At 31.0% G+C, this 14,102-nt stretch overlaps 1 protein-coding gene across 2 annotated transcripts; it reads right to left on the bottom strand.

Moving 5' to 3' along the window:
• Positions 1 to 337: 337 nt before the first annotated feature.
• Positions 338 to 4,795, bottom strand: LOC105253682. Of its 2 annotated transcripts, XM_011261849.3 has the most exons (3): positions 4,485 to 4,795; positions 2,736 to 4,360; positions 338 to 2,550 (listed from the first exon to the last, which is right to left on the bottom strand). In XM_011261849.3, the coding sequence occupies exons 2-3, from the start codon at positions 4,164 to 4,166 to the stop codon at positions 964 to 966; spliced, it is 3,018 nt and encodes a 1,005-aa protein (XP_011260151.1). In that variant the 5' UTR covers positions 4,167 to 4,360; positions 4,485 to 4,795; the 3' UTR covers positions 338 to 963. The 2 variants fall into 2 exon arrangements, with proteins under 2 accessions (XP_011260151.1, XP_025262017.1); XM_025406232.1 differs by having other exon boundaries at positions 2,736 to 4,795.
• Positions 4,796 to 14,102: the final 9,307 nt, after the last annotated feature.

Here is a 14,102-nt window from a genome sequence, read left to right as displayed (position 1 = left end):
AAATGAAATAAATGAAGAATGCATATACATTCCAGAATGACATTAGTATATTATATAATATTGATTTAAAACTGTGAAGAGATTTGTGTCTTTAGAAACCAATGTTTGTTTATGTGTTTTAATCACATATCACATATACGAGTGTGATTAAAATTTATAATTTATCATTATAAATCAATAAAATTAAATTGATTACACTGATTATACATTGGCTAAATGCTTTTTTCGACGCAATTTTCGATACGGTATGGATCAATTTCACGAGTAGAATATGAAAAGATAAAAAATTATTCTTTAATGTGTATGTAGATCTATTTTTGTACATTTTATATGTCTCTTTTTTTCCATTGTTACTATTACAGTTCGCTGTAAATTTTTAGTTATTATGATCCTACGATAATTTAATATATATAAGTCTGTTTCAGAAAAGATATTAATCTGCATGTTTCAGATAAATCTCACACGATATGATCGTTAAATTGTATACCAAATAATGAGTGCTCTTATGAACATATGTGTATGCACGTGTAAAAAGACACAGATTAAAAATGAAATGAAAACCAAAAAACAGTAAAGTATTTGTAAACAATATATATGACTTCGAAACACGCGTCGGATAGCAATAACAATAAAATACGCAGGTGATGACTTTTATGGAAAAATATCAACGATTTATTAATAAAATAACGATTTAAAGCGATTATGAGCCGCATAGTACAAATGGATATCAGGCTGAGGCCAGCTCCTAGATCACAGATCGTATTAGAGTCACCATTTTTAAAAAAGCTATGTTTAATATAATGATCACACATCACATAGTTTAGAACGATCGTGTCAATTTTAAGCTACATTTAAAATAACAAGAATCATCATGTCATCCAAAACATACTATAGTCATTCGACCATTCGCTTATCATAAAAATTATTCGATTATTCAAGTCTCACTCACATTTATCACGAAAGTCATTCGAGACCGCGCAAATTAACGGTACTCTCAAGCGGACTTGAGTCCAATAATAACACCTGATACTCCGTACCTGCCACATCGTCCTGATAGTACATCGATGGTAGTTCCTCTGTGAGCAACAGACTCTCGCTCAGATCGCTACTCGTGCCCAGCGCAATGTCCGGTGTATTTGTCACTATCGAATCCGTCAGTGTGCCGTTTTTCTTTAGCCTGGACCAATCCGAATATGTTAGATCTGTCCTCGCAGAGCTCTGATCCGTCTTAATCGATAGCATTTCCTTATCGATTTGCTCGGTACACACATCAGTATGTAACGATTCCGAATTCTTAGTAAGTAAATTGAAAGGAGGCGGTTCCGGTTCCGGTAGACGATCCACGCTTGATGACGAGGTACCGAGGATAACAGCATCGCACGGCGTCACCATAACCGTCTGTTCTTCCTCGATGGCGATGGGCGAAGTCGAGGGCGACTCGTCTACCGTGTACAGAATGTAGTTTGTGTCGGCAACGTCCGAAGGTTTATCCAGCAAATCGTCACAATGTATATTGTGTACCTTCAGTAGGTGCTCGCGTAAGCTCGCCTCGTTTCCAATTAGATAATCGCAATTCTCTATCGGACAATGATACAACCATTCTAGTTGATTCTGAGAATTTTGGGAACGCGCACTGGTGTCACATATCATATCCGGCTTCTCAAGGTCATCTTCCTTCGTGATAGTTTCTATGACACTCGTTAATTCCGTGGATTTTCGCTTCTGTTTCGCGATCGGCTTCACTCGTGAGCAATTAGATTCTTTCGTCTTCACACGTTTCTGATCACCAGAAATGTAATCAAACTCTGTCGGCATATTATCGGTTATGCTTATATCCGTCTTGGTCTGCTGATGCTTTTTAATGTGCACATACAGGCTGCTCTTGGCAGAGAACCGGGCATCGCATACAAAACATTGGAAGAAGCGACCTTCCTTATGTGTCAACCGATGCTCTTTTAAATGTTCCGATCGCATGAAAGCTTTGCCGCAGTCCGGTGCGTCACACATGAATTTGCGTTCATTGGTATGTTTCTTTTGGTGACGCTTGAGCTTACTGGACGATGAAAATGCCCATTTACAATCCTGAAACGTACAATGATAAGGTTTACAGCCGGTATGAGAGCGCGTGTGAGCCTTGAGTCGACATGGTTTGTCGAAAACTTTGCCGCAGCCCGGCCACGAACACTTGATATCCACTTCTTTATAGCTGTGAGATCGTTGATGCGATGTCAATGCATTACTGCTGTAGTAACGTTTACCGCAACCTTCATGTTGGCAAACATAAGGCGCGTGACGTTGATCGTGCGATTTCATATGCAGTTCCAGTGCCCGCTTCGTTTGAAATTTCTCGCCACAATTCGGTACCTGGCAAACAATCCGATTTGGACGACTATGCAGTTTCTCGTGACTCCAGAGATTATAAACAGTAGTGAAGCGACGGTTGCAACCCTCCACTTGGCACACGTGATCCTTGCGCTTCAGATGAGTCTCCTTGTGTCTCTTTAACTTGAACTCGGAATAAAAAGCCCAAGTGCAGTCTTGGAAGTCGCACTATAAAAATAACGTGATCAATAAAGATAATTATAAAGAAAAAAATGTTGAACAATATTAAAAAATTTTTATGAAAATATTTAATTTAATTCGGTTTTATTCAAATAATCTTCAAAATTGTATCATTTATAGCAGAAGAAAGGGATTAAAGGATAAAGCTAAATATATGATACTTTTCAACGTACCTTAAATGGCCTAACTCCATAATGGGCTAGCAAGTGACCTTTCAAAGTATAAAGTCTGCCAAATTGCCTGTTGCAACCGGCTCGTGGGCAGAGCCATACTTTGTCGTGTTCGGTAACATTTACAGGTTGTAGACTGTCGTCGGTGATGCCTAGTTCCTCCAACGCATTGGATATGACAATTTCATACGAGCTACTCGGATTATTATCAATATTGTACTCAACGTTACCGTTCCAGATCGCAGCAGAAGTATCTATCTTGGGCAATTTCGGAAAATTGCCCGTTGCCTCGATCAATTCTGAAGTCTTGCCCTGATAGATCTGTTTCTCTGTGCCAGTGTTGATGACGATTTGTGTCGTGTTGGATATTTTATCGGTAGATATGGCAACTACAGCCATTACGCCGTCCTGTGAATCTACATCGGTAAAATTCTTTCCATTGATGTGCTTGTCAAACTTCTTTTCCAATCGCTCCGTCATCTGTCGACGCTTTTTAATGATACGAGGTTCAAGTTTTATCTTAGTTTTCGACTTTAATTGTTCTATTATGCTATTTTGAGTATCTGCTTCTATGGAATTTGGAGATGAGTTCTCCTCCATCGGTAATGACTCGATGAAGAGTTCTGAAGAACTTCTCGAACACTGTATCATGGTTTCCTGCTCTGACTTTATATCCTCCATCTTACTTATGGTTCCTAAATTCGCCGGTATTTCATTGAGAGAAACCTGCATAGATTTTTCACAGGGTACCTGACTATTCTGCTCTAAAACTTTTATTTTTGGAGTCATTTGTTCAACATCTTGGTTCTCTATTTGATTTAGTATCGGTTGATTGCTCGTTGATGGCAGGATCTCACCAGCCACCATCATGTCATCCGATGAGAGAGCTGCCAGTGGATCCAGATGATCCAATTGAAATTCTGGCAGCATGAACTCGTCGACGACCTTCTCGCATGGAGGTTCTAGCAGTCGATTTTCACTCTGTGTCAGATCCTGCAGTATCGGATCGTAGCCTGATGATAGATTGAGCTTCTTGGTGTCGGCCAAATCAATATCGATGGACAATCCATACGGATCCTTGCTTAGAAAGTAACCATGCGACAGCACTTCCTCGCCCAGATACCGATCCACGCCCTCCACCACCTTGGCCGCGTCCAGGTCCATGCTTGACGATACCGGTGGCTCCGTGTTGCGCATTTTCAGCCATTTCTCAAAATCGGCTACCGTCTCGACGACGTCGGCGCTCTTGCTGACCGTCGTCTGGTGCCAAGCCTCGTTCTTCCTAACTGTCCTATCCCTCTTACCGTTCCCCTCCGCTTTCGAAGGGGCAAGGAACCTGTCGGAGGGCACGCATTCCGTTCCCTCGGAGCCAATCTTCTCTCGACTGCGTCGTCTCGACGTGCAAGCGATGACAGCGGCTCCTCTGCAAGACATCGGTGGTCCACTCGGTGGCCAGCACTGCGGAGGAAGCCCAGGAGCGACAACGACATTCGACAGAGCATTATTTTTTTTTCTCACGGTGAGGAGTAGCTTCGCTCCGGGAGCCCGAGCGTTGCACGTGCAATTGTCGTTGCTCTTGCAAGAGCGCGCTCCATTTTTCTTACCGATCACGTGCTCGATCCTCGTCTCTACGACAGGACTCCAGTCAGTCTTCAGTTACATGTACAATCTATCTGCTCACCTCACACCGAGCAATCGCCAACCAGCGAGGATCGCGCGATGCGAGCTGACAGAATCAACATAACCTCTTACCGGATACGGCTCTCGACGAGATGTAGGCAGGAAGGACGGGGGGAGGGCAGGCGGGTTAGGGAGCGGTATGTCGGATCGATGCAGCGGTTATGTTCCGGTCGCCGGACTGGTCCAGTGATCGTGAGAGGGAGGGATCGCTTCTTCGCCGCTTGCTCGTGATCGCGAGGAGGACGAAGACGCGCGCTCTTCGTGCGCGACTCGCGAGTCCCTTTTCTTCAGGAAAAATGACGAAATGTATAAAATGTCAACTTTTTTATCCCGCCGAATGAACTGACGCAACGGCCCGCTCGCAGCTGCCGCTCAGCCACCTGGCGGCGAGTATGCTTACTTCTTGACACGAGGTTACCGACACTTCAATTGGACGATGATAATGTAGATTCTTCTGCAGCTGTATTTTTCGCGCGTACTTATTTTTAATTTTCAGTTCTTCCTTTTCCTTTCGATGTCTGAATATACGCTTATACTTATTTTATTCTAAGCGTGCAAAAAAATATTTAAATAACAATATACAAAGTCATCTTGTTTGCTTATTACAATCTCTGGTTTTAAAAAAGATTAAGAAATAATTTAAATATGCCGTGAAAAAGAAAAAATTCATCTAATTAATTATTGAGTAATTAATTATATTATTTGTTTTATTTTTATTTATTGGATTTTTCAGAATCCGGGTTTATTCGTGACGCGCGTTTAAACTTTTTCTCATTCACCAAAGTTTCTAATTGTTCAATTCTCGAGAGTTTTTGCGGTTTTTCTTGTTTCATTTCTGATAATTTTGTCATCGAATCGTAAGCTTCATCCGCGCTTATCTGTGTCGATATTTGAGGTATCGATTTCTCATTATCTTCCAATTTGACGTCTCTTCGAAGTTCGACGATTCTTCGTAAATTCGAAGGCGCACTTATTTTTATTTTAATTTTCAGTTCTTTCTTTTCTTTTCGATGCCTGAATATACTTATCTTCTTCTAACCGTACAAAAAAAATATTTAAATAATATACAAAGTAACTCGTCTTGTTTGCTTATTCAGGCCTAGAATAATTGATAAATTAGCTCAAAAACAGAAATATATTAATTGCAATATCTCACCTGTGAATCATAATTATATCATTCATAAAAGGGCCATTAATCCGCACAATGCATTTATATTCATCGAATAAATATTTAATCGGCGTAATATTGCGATTCCAAAATAATCCTACAAAATAATCCATGGTTTTAGAATAAAAAATACATTGTAAATTTGATGTTAATTTGATGTCAAATTAGAATTAAATTAGAATTTATTTTTTATTTTAATTATTATAAGTAATTAATTTTAAGACACCTTTTTTTATATTAGTTCATTAACTAAGAAAAATTAAAATAACTAAAAAATAATAAAAGTTCAATAAAAAAATTTGTATATAATATTAAAAATTTATATTATAATCTTAACATTTTTATTTAAATTATTGACATAAATTATAATAAAAACACTTAATTTTTTGTTCTTTTTTTCTATCAACAGTAAATAATTTGTCTAAATATGTATCTATATATGTATCTATATATGTGTGTGTTTCTATAAATTCGAAAAACTTTGCACTTAATTAGACGTAGTTTTTCGAGTCTAAATCAGCGAATTTGCTTAAAATTCCTAGAGCCAAAATTTATTTATTTATATTCTACGCATCTTACAAAATTGCGTAACTTTTATTTAAGTTGTGGTTAATTTGAAAATACAAAATAGCTCTTCGAATTTTAAGCAATTAAATTCTTCAAGGGATCATACCCTGGGTAAATCTGCTGATTAGTAGACTGCAAAACAGTTGCGTACTCAGAAGTGGCACGTATTTCCAGTATTTTTCCCATAACTTGAGTATCATTCCCATAACTTTTTTGTTTGCGCGTGGCCAGCTGATTATTTTTAAATTTAAATGAAAAGCACTGTTATAACATTATAATTAAAATATAATTTTATTTCAGAGCAATAATGTTGGTTATGCTGCATACGAATCGTTATGGTATAAGAAAGAAGTATCTTTACAGAAAGACTAATATATGTTAAATCGTGATATCAGCAGCCTGTATCCGTAACTGTAACGTGCATGCTACCGACTATTTCACTTAATTATTATGCTTCTGTAAGTTATATCGCATCCTATAATATTTATGGATAATTTATTGTGACATAATCCTGGCATAACTTTGGCGATAATTTAACAAATATTTCTAGCCATTTCTGTTTGCAACAAAACGCAATGCAAAAATTTCTAGTAAATACTAGTTTCTCTACGAATTATAAATATTATTATTTATATATTTAAAAACAAATAAATTTCTGTTTATTATAGAAATATTTGTTACTTAAATTATAAAATTAAAATTATTTATATATTGGGGGAAAAAATTAATTAGTTAATCTATGTATTTTCTATCTCTCTGCCGGAGGGAGAGGGATCCTTTATTTTTTATTTTATTGGTTTGAAATTTTATTTTTATTTAATTTTAAAAAAGTTATTTTTATTTAATTTTAAAAAATTAGTGAGATTTTTGCGATTTAAAATGACATTAAACACGACGTAAATAATAATTTATAATTTAGTCTAATAATAAAAATTTTTGATTACATATTTAACAATAAAATACATCCGATTTATGTCCTGTTTGATTGTAAAATTATTTAATTGTAAAATTATTTAATTGTAATCATTTAATTGTAAAATTCTTATTATTCTATTAAAATTGAATAAAAATAAAATTTTAAACTAATAAAATAAGAAATAAAAGTTTCAGTTTTTACTTTATAGGATATTTACATTCTATTAATTGTAAACGAATACAATGCAGTTTATTTTTTATGATAAGATAATACTTGTAAAAAACTATAAGTAAAAGAAGTATCATATAAAAGACTTCAAAACTCTTTTGATGATATATGTCATCTGGCTTGCTCTTTATTTACTTTTGCTCTTTCTTTCAATAACCTCAAGAAGTTTTCGTTATCTTTCGTAATAATTAATGATTTTAAATGTCCACAAAATAATAATTCAATCTTTTATAATTTATTTAATCTTTTTGAACGTAATTAGTATTCTGTAGATTAATGAAATTATATATTCCCCTCTATATAACACACACAAACATGTTTTATATTATTTTATTATAGTTTCCATAACAGCAAAATATTTGAATACTTAATACCTATATCCTAATATTAAATTGTAAAATATAACAATTATAAAATATAATTAATATTAGCAGATTTTATATAATTGCAAGCTATTTTTTCGTTCTTAATTATTACTATATAATTTTTACTTAACGCTATCCTCTTCTGTGAATCTTTTGATTGTTATACTGTCGCATTCCTAAGATAATAGGCACATGCATTTCCTCCTTCTTGATGTTTGTTGGAATATCTTCCATAGTTATTTATCTTCAGACATTCTTAAAAAATGTTCAATTCACTGAAGCGACTTTTCTCTATTCCTCCGATTACTATTTCTTTTTGCTTCCAATTTGTTCAAAAATATTAATATAACATACATAATTTATATATATGATTAATGACATATAATTTATATATTATATTATTATTATATATTATTATAATATATATAATTTATGTAATTTTTGTGTATCTCTCTTAGTCAGACTCTTCCCCTTCGACCTGTCCGGCATGGGTGACCCTACTGATAACTACAGCTAATATTCATAGTCTGTTTTTATATTTAAGGCCGTCTTAAGTCAAAGAAAATATTGTGACCACTTCATTGACTGAATAAAATTTTAAGATACAATCTAAGATAATTTTAAACATAAGAACAGATTATATATGAATACTGGCCTACGTTACCGCCGGCATAGCTCTTAGGTTCATTAGAATACTCAAACCTCCTCACCCGGCAAATGCCTTCGTTAAGGTGGAGATACCATCGAGGAGGAATACAATTTTATTTTATTTTCTTTTAATAGTGTAGATTTTTCAAACTTTCCAAATAGAAAATATAATACAAACAATTTATAAAATATATATTATATAATTATAAAATATTATAATGTATAATTACATAGCTTGCAGTCATATAAAAATATATTACAAAATATTTATTATAATTATAATACAAGTTATTTAGATTGGTGGTGCTATCAACATCAAATAAATATATGTATATTCGAATTTATTCAAATATTATCAATAATATGGATAATAATGTTGAAAGCATCAACATATACACTTGGACTTAACAATAATATTATGTATATAGAAAGAAAGGGAAAGGAAAATTTTCCATTTTTCGACTTTTATTCAAGATTTATTCTCTCTCTCTCTCTCTCTCCCTCTCTATTGTGAGTGTTATAAATAACTTTTCCACATAGTTTTGTTATAATTTCCATAATTGTATAACTTGATACATAATATTTTATTTTGACTATATGTTAACTCGAAATATAATATAAAGAATTATAAAATATAAATTACAAAATTAATTTAATATATAATAATACAATTAAATTGAAAGTGTATAATGTATAACAATAATAATAAAATAAAATATACATAATTTATAATACATTATACATAAAATAGTTAATACGTACAATTTTACATACATAGAGTATTTTATTATATTACACGAAAATATCAGAAATGCGTACAATGTAAAATTTATTAGAAATTTTTAGATTGGCGTAGCGCTGATAATCTATCGCAACCAAAAGAATCATTAATAAATTTATCGATTATGTCTTTCAATTAAGAAAGAGTACCCGGAATTTTAATGCATTTTGTAAATGGTTTTCTTTTCTACAATATTATCGCGAAAAGATAAATTGAGCTTTGATTAAATTAAAGAAAAAATCGCGATTTAAATTTCACGAATGTATGTGATGAATAAATTGATAATAATATTTAATCACAATACATATAATTTCTATAATCGGAATACAACGTGCGCACACGCAATATAATTATTATCGTTTTATATGATAATAAAAAGATTGCGATATTACAGGCGCATTTTATATGATCTGCAATTATAATATACGAGGAATCTGCAATTATAATATATGACGTAAAAAACCAAACGCGTATTCAGAATGTAATACTCGATTTCTTTTCAAATATACAATTTCATGTAAATTTTGTGATTAAAAATAAAAAATATATCTTGTTCCGCGGACAATTGCAAACAGGCTAAATTTTAATGTTCCTTAAAATCGCATTATCACCACGTTCAATGAAGGATAACTAACCCAACGATTAAACCAGATCAAAATCCCTCTGCCGAGTGACACGCTGGTTAATATCTGACAGAGAGAAGAACGATCCTAAAAGTGGAAAACGACTTCAATTTGTCTTATTTTTTTCTATTTTGGATCTTGCGAAATCGATCTACAATGAATAGTTAAGTGATTCATTAAACATCAGAAATCCCTTTACAGGAAGGAACGAATCCCTGATCTTCCTAATTGCTCCTGATAACAGTGATTTCGGCAGCGAATTAACTGTTACCTTTCTTATCATTTTCAATAAATGAAATTAAAATTCGCGTAAAAAAATGTTCTTCCATTTTAAGAAATATCTTTTTTTACTAAATAATGACTGAATATAATGATTTTTATATACATGTTAGAATCAAGTATATTTAGAAAAAATGAAATACATGCGCTTTTAGCGTTGCTTGATTAAATATGTGAATAATAATAATTTTAGGGTACTAAATGTGCTCGAGACAAATCAAATCTAATAACAGTAAGATTTAAAAAAAATTTAATTTAAATATTTAGCAACATCAAATGATTATCAAGAAATTAATTTTTCTGTTGCATTTAACAGTTAACACTTAGCACGTAACAATAATTTGCTGATCTCATCTTACTGATATCAGAGTACCCATTCGATTTATCTCGAATTTTTTAATTACTCACACATTTTATATTATATCATGCATTCCTAATATATTAATTAAGAATAATACAAAAAATAGTTTTTTCAAATATATCACAATTTCGCACATGTATTTTATTATATATACATATATATTTGTCTTATCTAACATAAATAAACTGTATAGTGGATACCATGTACTGAAATAGTGGAACTTCCAGTGCCTGTAAGTGGTTTCTTAAAAGAGACCAAAAATAAAATTAATTCAAAATTAATTAGTAAAATATACTTGTTTGTAACCATAATTTTTCAAATAATGAAAATTTTGCACAAAAAGTCTGCAAACACTTATTAAATTAAATTTATATTTGAAAAAGGCAATTTTAAAAGTCAATTTTTCTATTATATTCATCTTTGAACTATTATTAGATATGTTCATTATAAAATAATATTGACATTAATAGAAGAACATTTTTAACAAAAAAATATATTTTTTCTCAAAATATATTTAATGAATTTTATGATTCGATTTCAAACAATGTACGGTGATCGTCGTTTAATCACTGCCAAAAACATTGTTTCCAGAAACCACCAAGAAAATATGGGTTTAATTCCAACTCTGTAATGGAAATTTCCAATTTTTAATAAAGCACTGAACTATGCGTTGAAGATAGATCCCCAAAACCGACAAGAAATAACTCTCCACAATGAAAATCGTTTCGACTATCCGTCAGTACAAACCGCGCATTTGCTAGCGTCCACCTGACATGAGGAATAGCGATAAAGCTTTTTCGCCGAGACAGAGATCACGCTCAAAAACGTGAAAAGAACGCAATTATTTGCAATATAATTTATTATAAAATCGTTCAATAAATATCTAACGCGATGCAAAATCCTCGAAATACATTTAATTAAAAACAATAATTAAATAAAATTATTTTATTTTATAGATTTTAATTTCCGCGTGATCGATTATGATTAATTTTAATCTTTCGCAATATTTTATTTTTGAATATACTTGCGTTTCTGTAATATTAAAAGCGCACCAAATTTTACGAATAAAAAGTTAATATCTAATTATTGCGTTAACATTGTTGTCTCTCTTGACACTTTTATTTAATAATCTTTATATTATGTATATAATAATCTTTATATTAAAATGTTTTCTTACGGTATTTGCGCGATTACGAAAGTTTCTCAAATTTATTAATAATCTTTTAGTATAAAAAGTAAGCTATCCAAATATTTGAATAATTTTGCAATAAAAATATACAAATAAAATATATATCGAACGTGTTAATTAAACAAATTTTGTTATTGTACGTATTTTTCTAATTTCGTGTAATGTACAATAGATTTCTTTTATATTATAACAATTAGATTACAATTTATATACAATTGCACAGAAAATTAAAAAAAAAAATAAAAAATAATACAATTTATAGATATAATTATAATAGATATAATTTAATAATTGATGCTATTAGTATCAATATACTCAATTTAAGAAAATTGTAATGTATGTTTATTATTCAAAATGATTAATCAATGATAATCAATATACATAGATTTAAATAAATTTTAAAAAAATTATTTAGTTTGAAGTTACTTATTTTCTAAAAAATTATTTAGTTTGAAGTTACTTATTTTCTCAATATTTTATCGAATCAATATTATCATATTAGATACTAATAACATTCACATTTAATTTTAAAATTGTATAATTTTTAAGAAAATACAATTTTTATATGATGAAATAAAGTATTAATACAGTTTATAAAAAAATAAAATATTAAATGTTAAATTTAATACATATTATACTAAAATTATAATAAAATGCAACTTAAATGTATATTATGTATTTAAGTTACATTTTTTACATTTTCCGTACATTAATTTTTTATTTTTATTTATAATTTTTCCATAATTAATTTCAATTCTTTATAATTTATTTAATTCTACATTAAATAAATTATATATATGAAAATACCCCTAAAAATAACGTATTTTTATGTTTCGTTTTCCTGAAAATAAATTTAATTTTTATATGTCCTAATAGCCCTAATAGCCCTAATAGCCCTAATAGTTCTAATAACCCTAACACACCTAACAGTCCTAACAGTCCTAAGAGTCCTAACAGACTTAATGGCTCGCTCTAGCAGACCTAACACAGACTAGCCGCCTTATTTGCTGGCTTTACACCAACAGAAATTCACGATAAGAAATTTGGGGAATCCTAATTAGGAATCCGCGATAATGAAAAATTTAAGCCCTAACTGGAAATTCGCGATAAAAGGAAGCCTTAGCGGCGCAACACATCTTTTGGCCAATATTGCCAATATTGATGTATTTTCCAAGCCAGTTATCTCTGCTTCTGGCTATATTCATTTTGACGACTATTTGTTTAGTCGTCGACTATTCGTACGATCGTACGATATTATGATCGTATTTTAACGTGCGTCATTTAGTCGTCAGAAATCGCAAAATAAATTATCATGCATAAAATATAATTAGCATGCATTTTAACTCTCGATCGGCGGGTTGCTTATAAATATTTTTATTTTTTAGATTAAATATTTAGAAATTAAAAATCTATTTTTAAAATCGTTTTGTAAAAGTCTGTGTGTCCAAATATATATAATGGAAATAAATATTTCATGTATGTCTATATCTATTGTTATTTTACAAATATTTTTTCTTTTACTTTAATTTTTACACGTATTGTCCCGCCAATCAAGAGTTAGAAGCAACGGATTTCTTCATGCATTTACAAATCCTTTGCTTCAAAATAAAAAGTTGTCACTTACCGGCACTGATGCGCAACAGCGGAATTGATATTGAAGCTATGTTGTCTGTAACATACAAATATAAAATGCAAATTATATCAATGTTCAAAATAATTAATATTTTAAGAAATTATTATTGGACTCATTGAATTTTATATCCGATGTACGCAATTATAAATAGATGTATAAATATGAAATAATTTTATAAGTAATTAATTTTTTTAAGTAGAAACTTTTATAGAAAGAATTATTATAAAAATTTGTCCAATTTTTTCATGTTTAAATCATTTATCTAAATCAAATTAATTAATTAATTAATTTATATAAAATTAATATAAATAATAATACACACCATCAGGTTGTTCCGCTGGTGCAAAATGCCTTTCCTAGGCCTGCTCCTCCTCTCAGATCATCTGGGTTGGTTACATACACATAGAATCTATAACATACACATAGAAAATCCAAATTATAATAACGTCCAAAACAATTAATATTTCAAAGAATTATTATTGTATTGTGTATCTTATATTCAATCCATATAATAATAAGTAGATTCATAAAATAATTCTATAAATTAAAGAAAAACATTATTAATAATTCTTTAATAATTTTATAAAAGCTTATATCTTTACAAGAGATTATAGCTTTTACTTAAAAATCTTTTTCTCTCTTATTTAAATCATATAAATAAAGAAATCAAATTAATTGTTGCGATTAATTGTTTGATTTAAATTATAATAAATATATTTAATATTTAATATATAATTGCAAATAAATAAACTATTTACCAGAAGGTTGCTCTGCCGGAGCCTGATGCCTCTCCTAGGTCTCCTCCTCCTCTCAGTCTTAATCGCGCGATACTTTTAGCGGCACTCCCGCACTCACGTGCGATATTTTTATATCGCTATTTTCGCACTTTTACGCGCGATACTGAACGGCACTCCCGCACTATTATTTCGATG

Source organism: Camponotus floridanus, unplaced genomic scaffold (genome assembly GCF_003227725.1).
Source record: "Camponotus floridanus strain SB8 unplaced genomic scaffold, Cflo_v7.5 scaffold136, whole genome shotgun sequence".
Lineage (NCBI taxonomy): Eukaryota > Metazoa > Arthropoda > Insecta > Hymenoptera > Formicidae > Camponotus > Camponotus floridanus.
Note: the sequence above shows the minus strand (reverse complement) of the source record. Positions and strands in the feature narration are given on the sequence as shown.

Excerpts from the sequence above, each read along its gene's own strand:
- LOC105253682 (XM_025406232.1), bottom strand. The coding sequence starts at position 4,166 with ATGTCTTGCAGAGGAGCCGCTGTCATCGCTTGCACGTCGAGACGACGC. Across the intron at positions 2,551-2,735 it reads ATGGAGTTAGGCCATTTAAG|TGCGACTTCCAAGACTGCAC; the intron begins GTACGTTGAAAA and ends TTATTTTTATAG.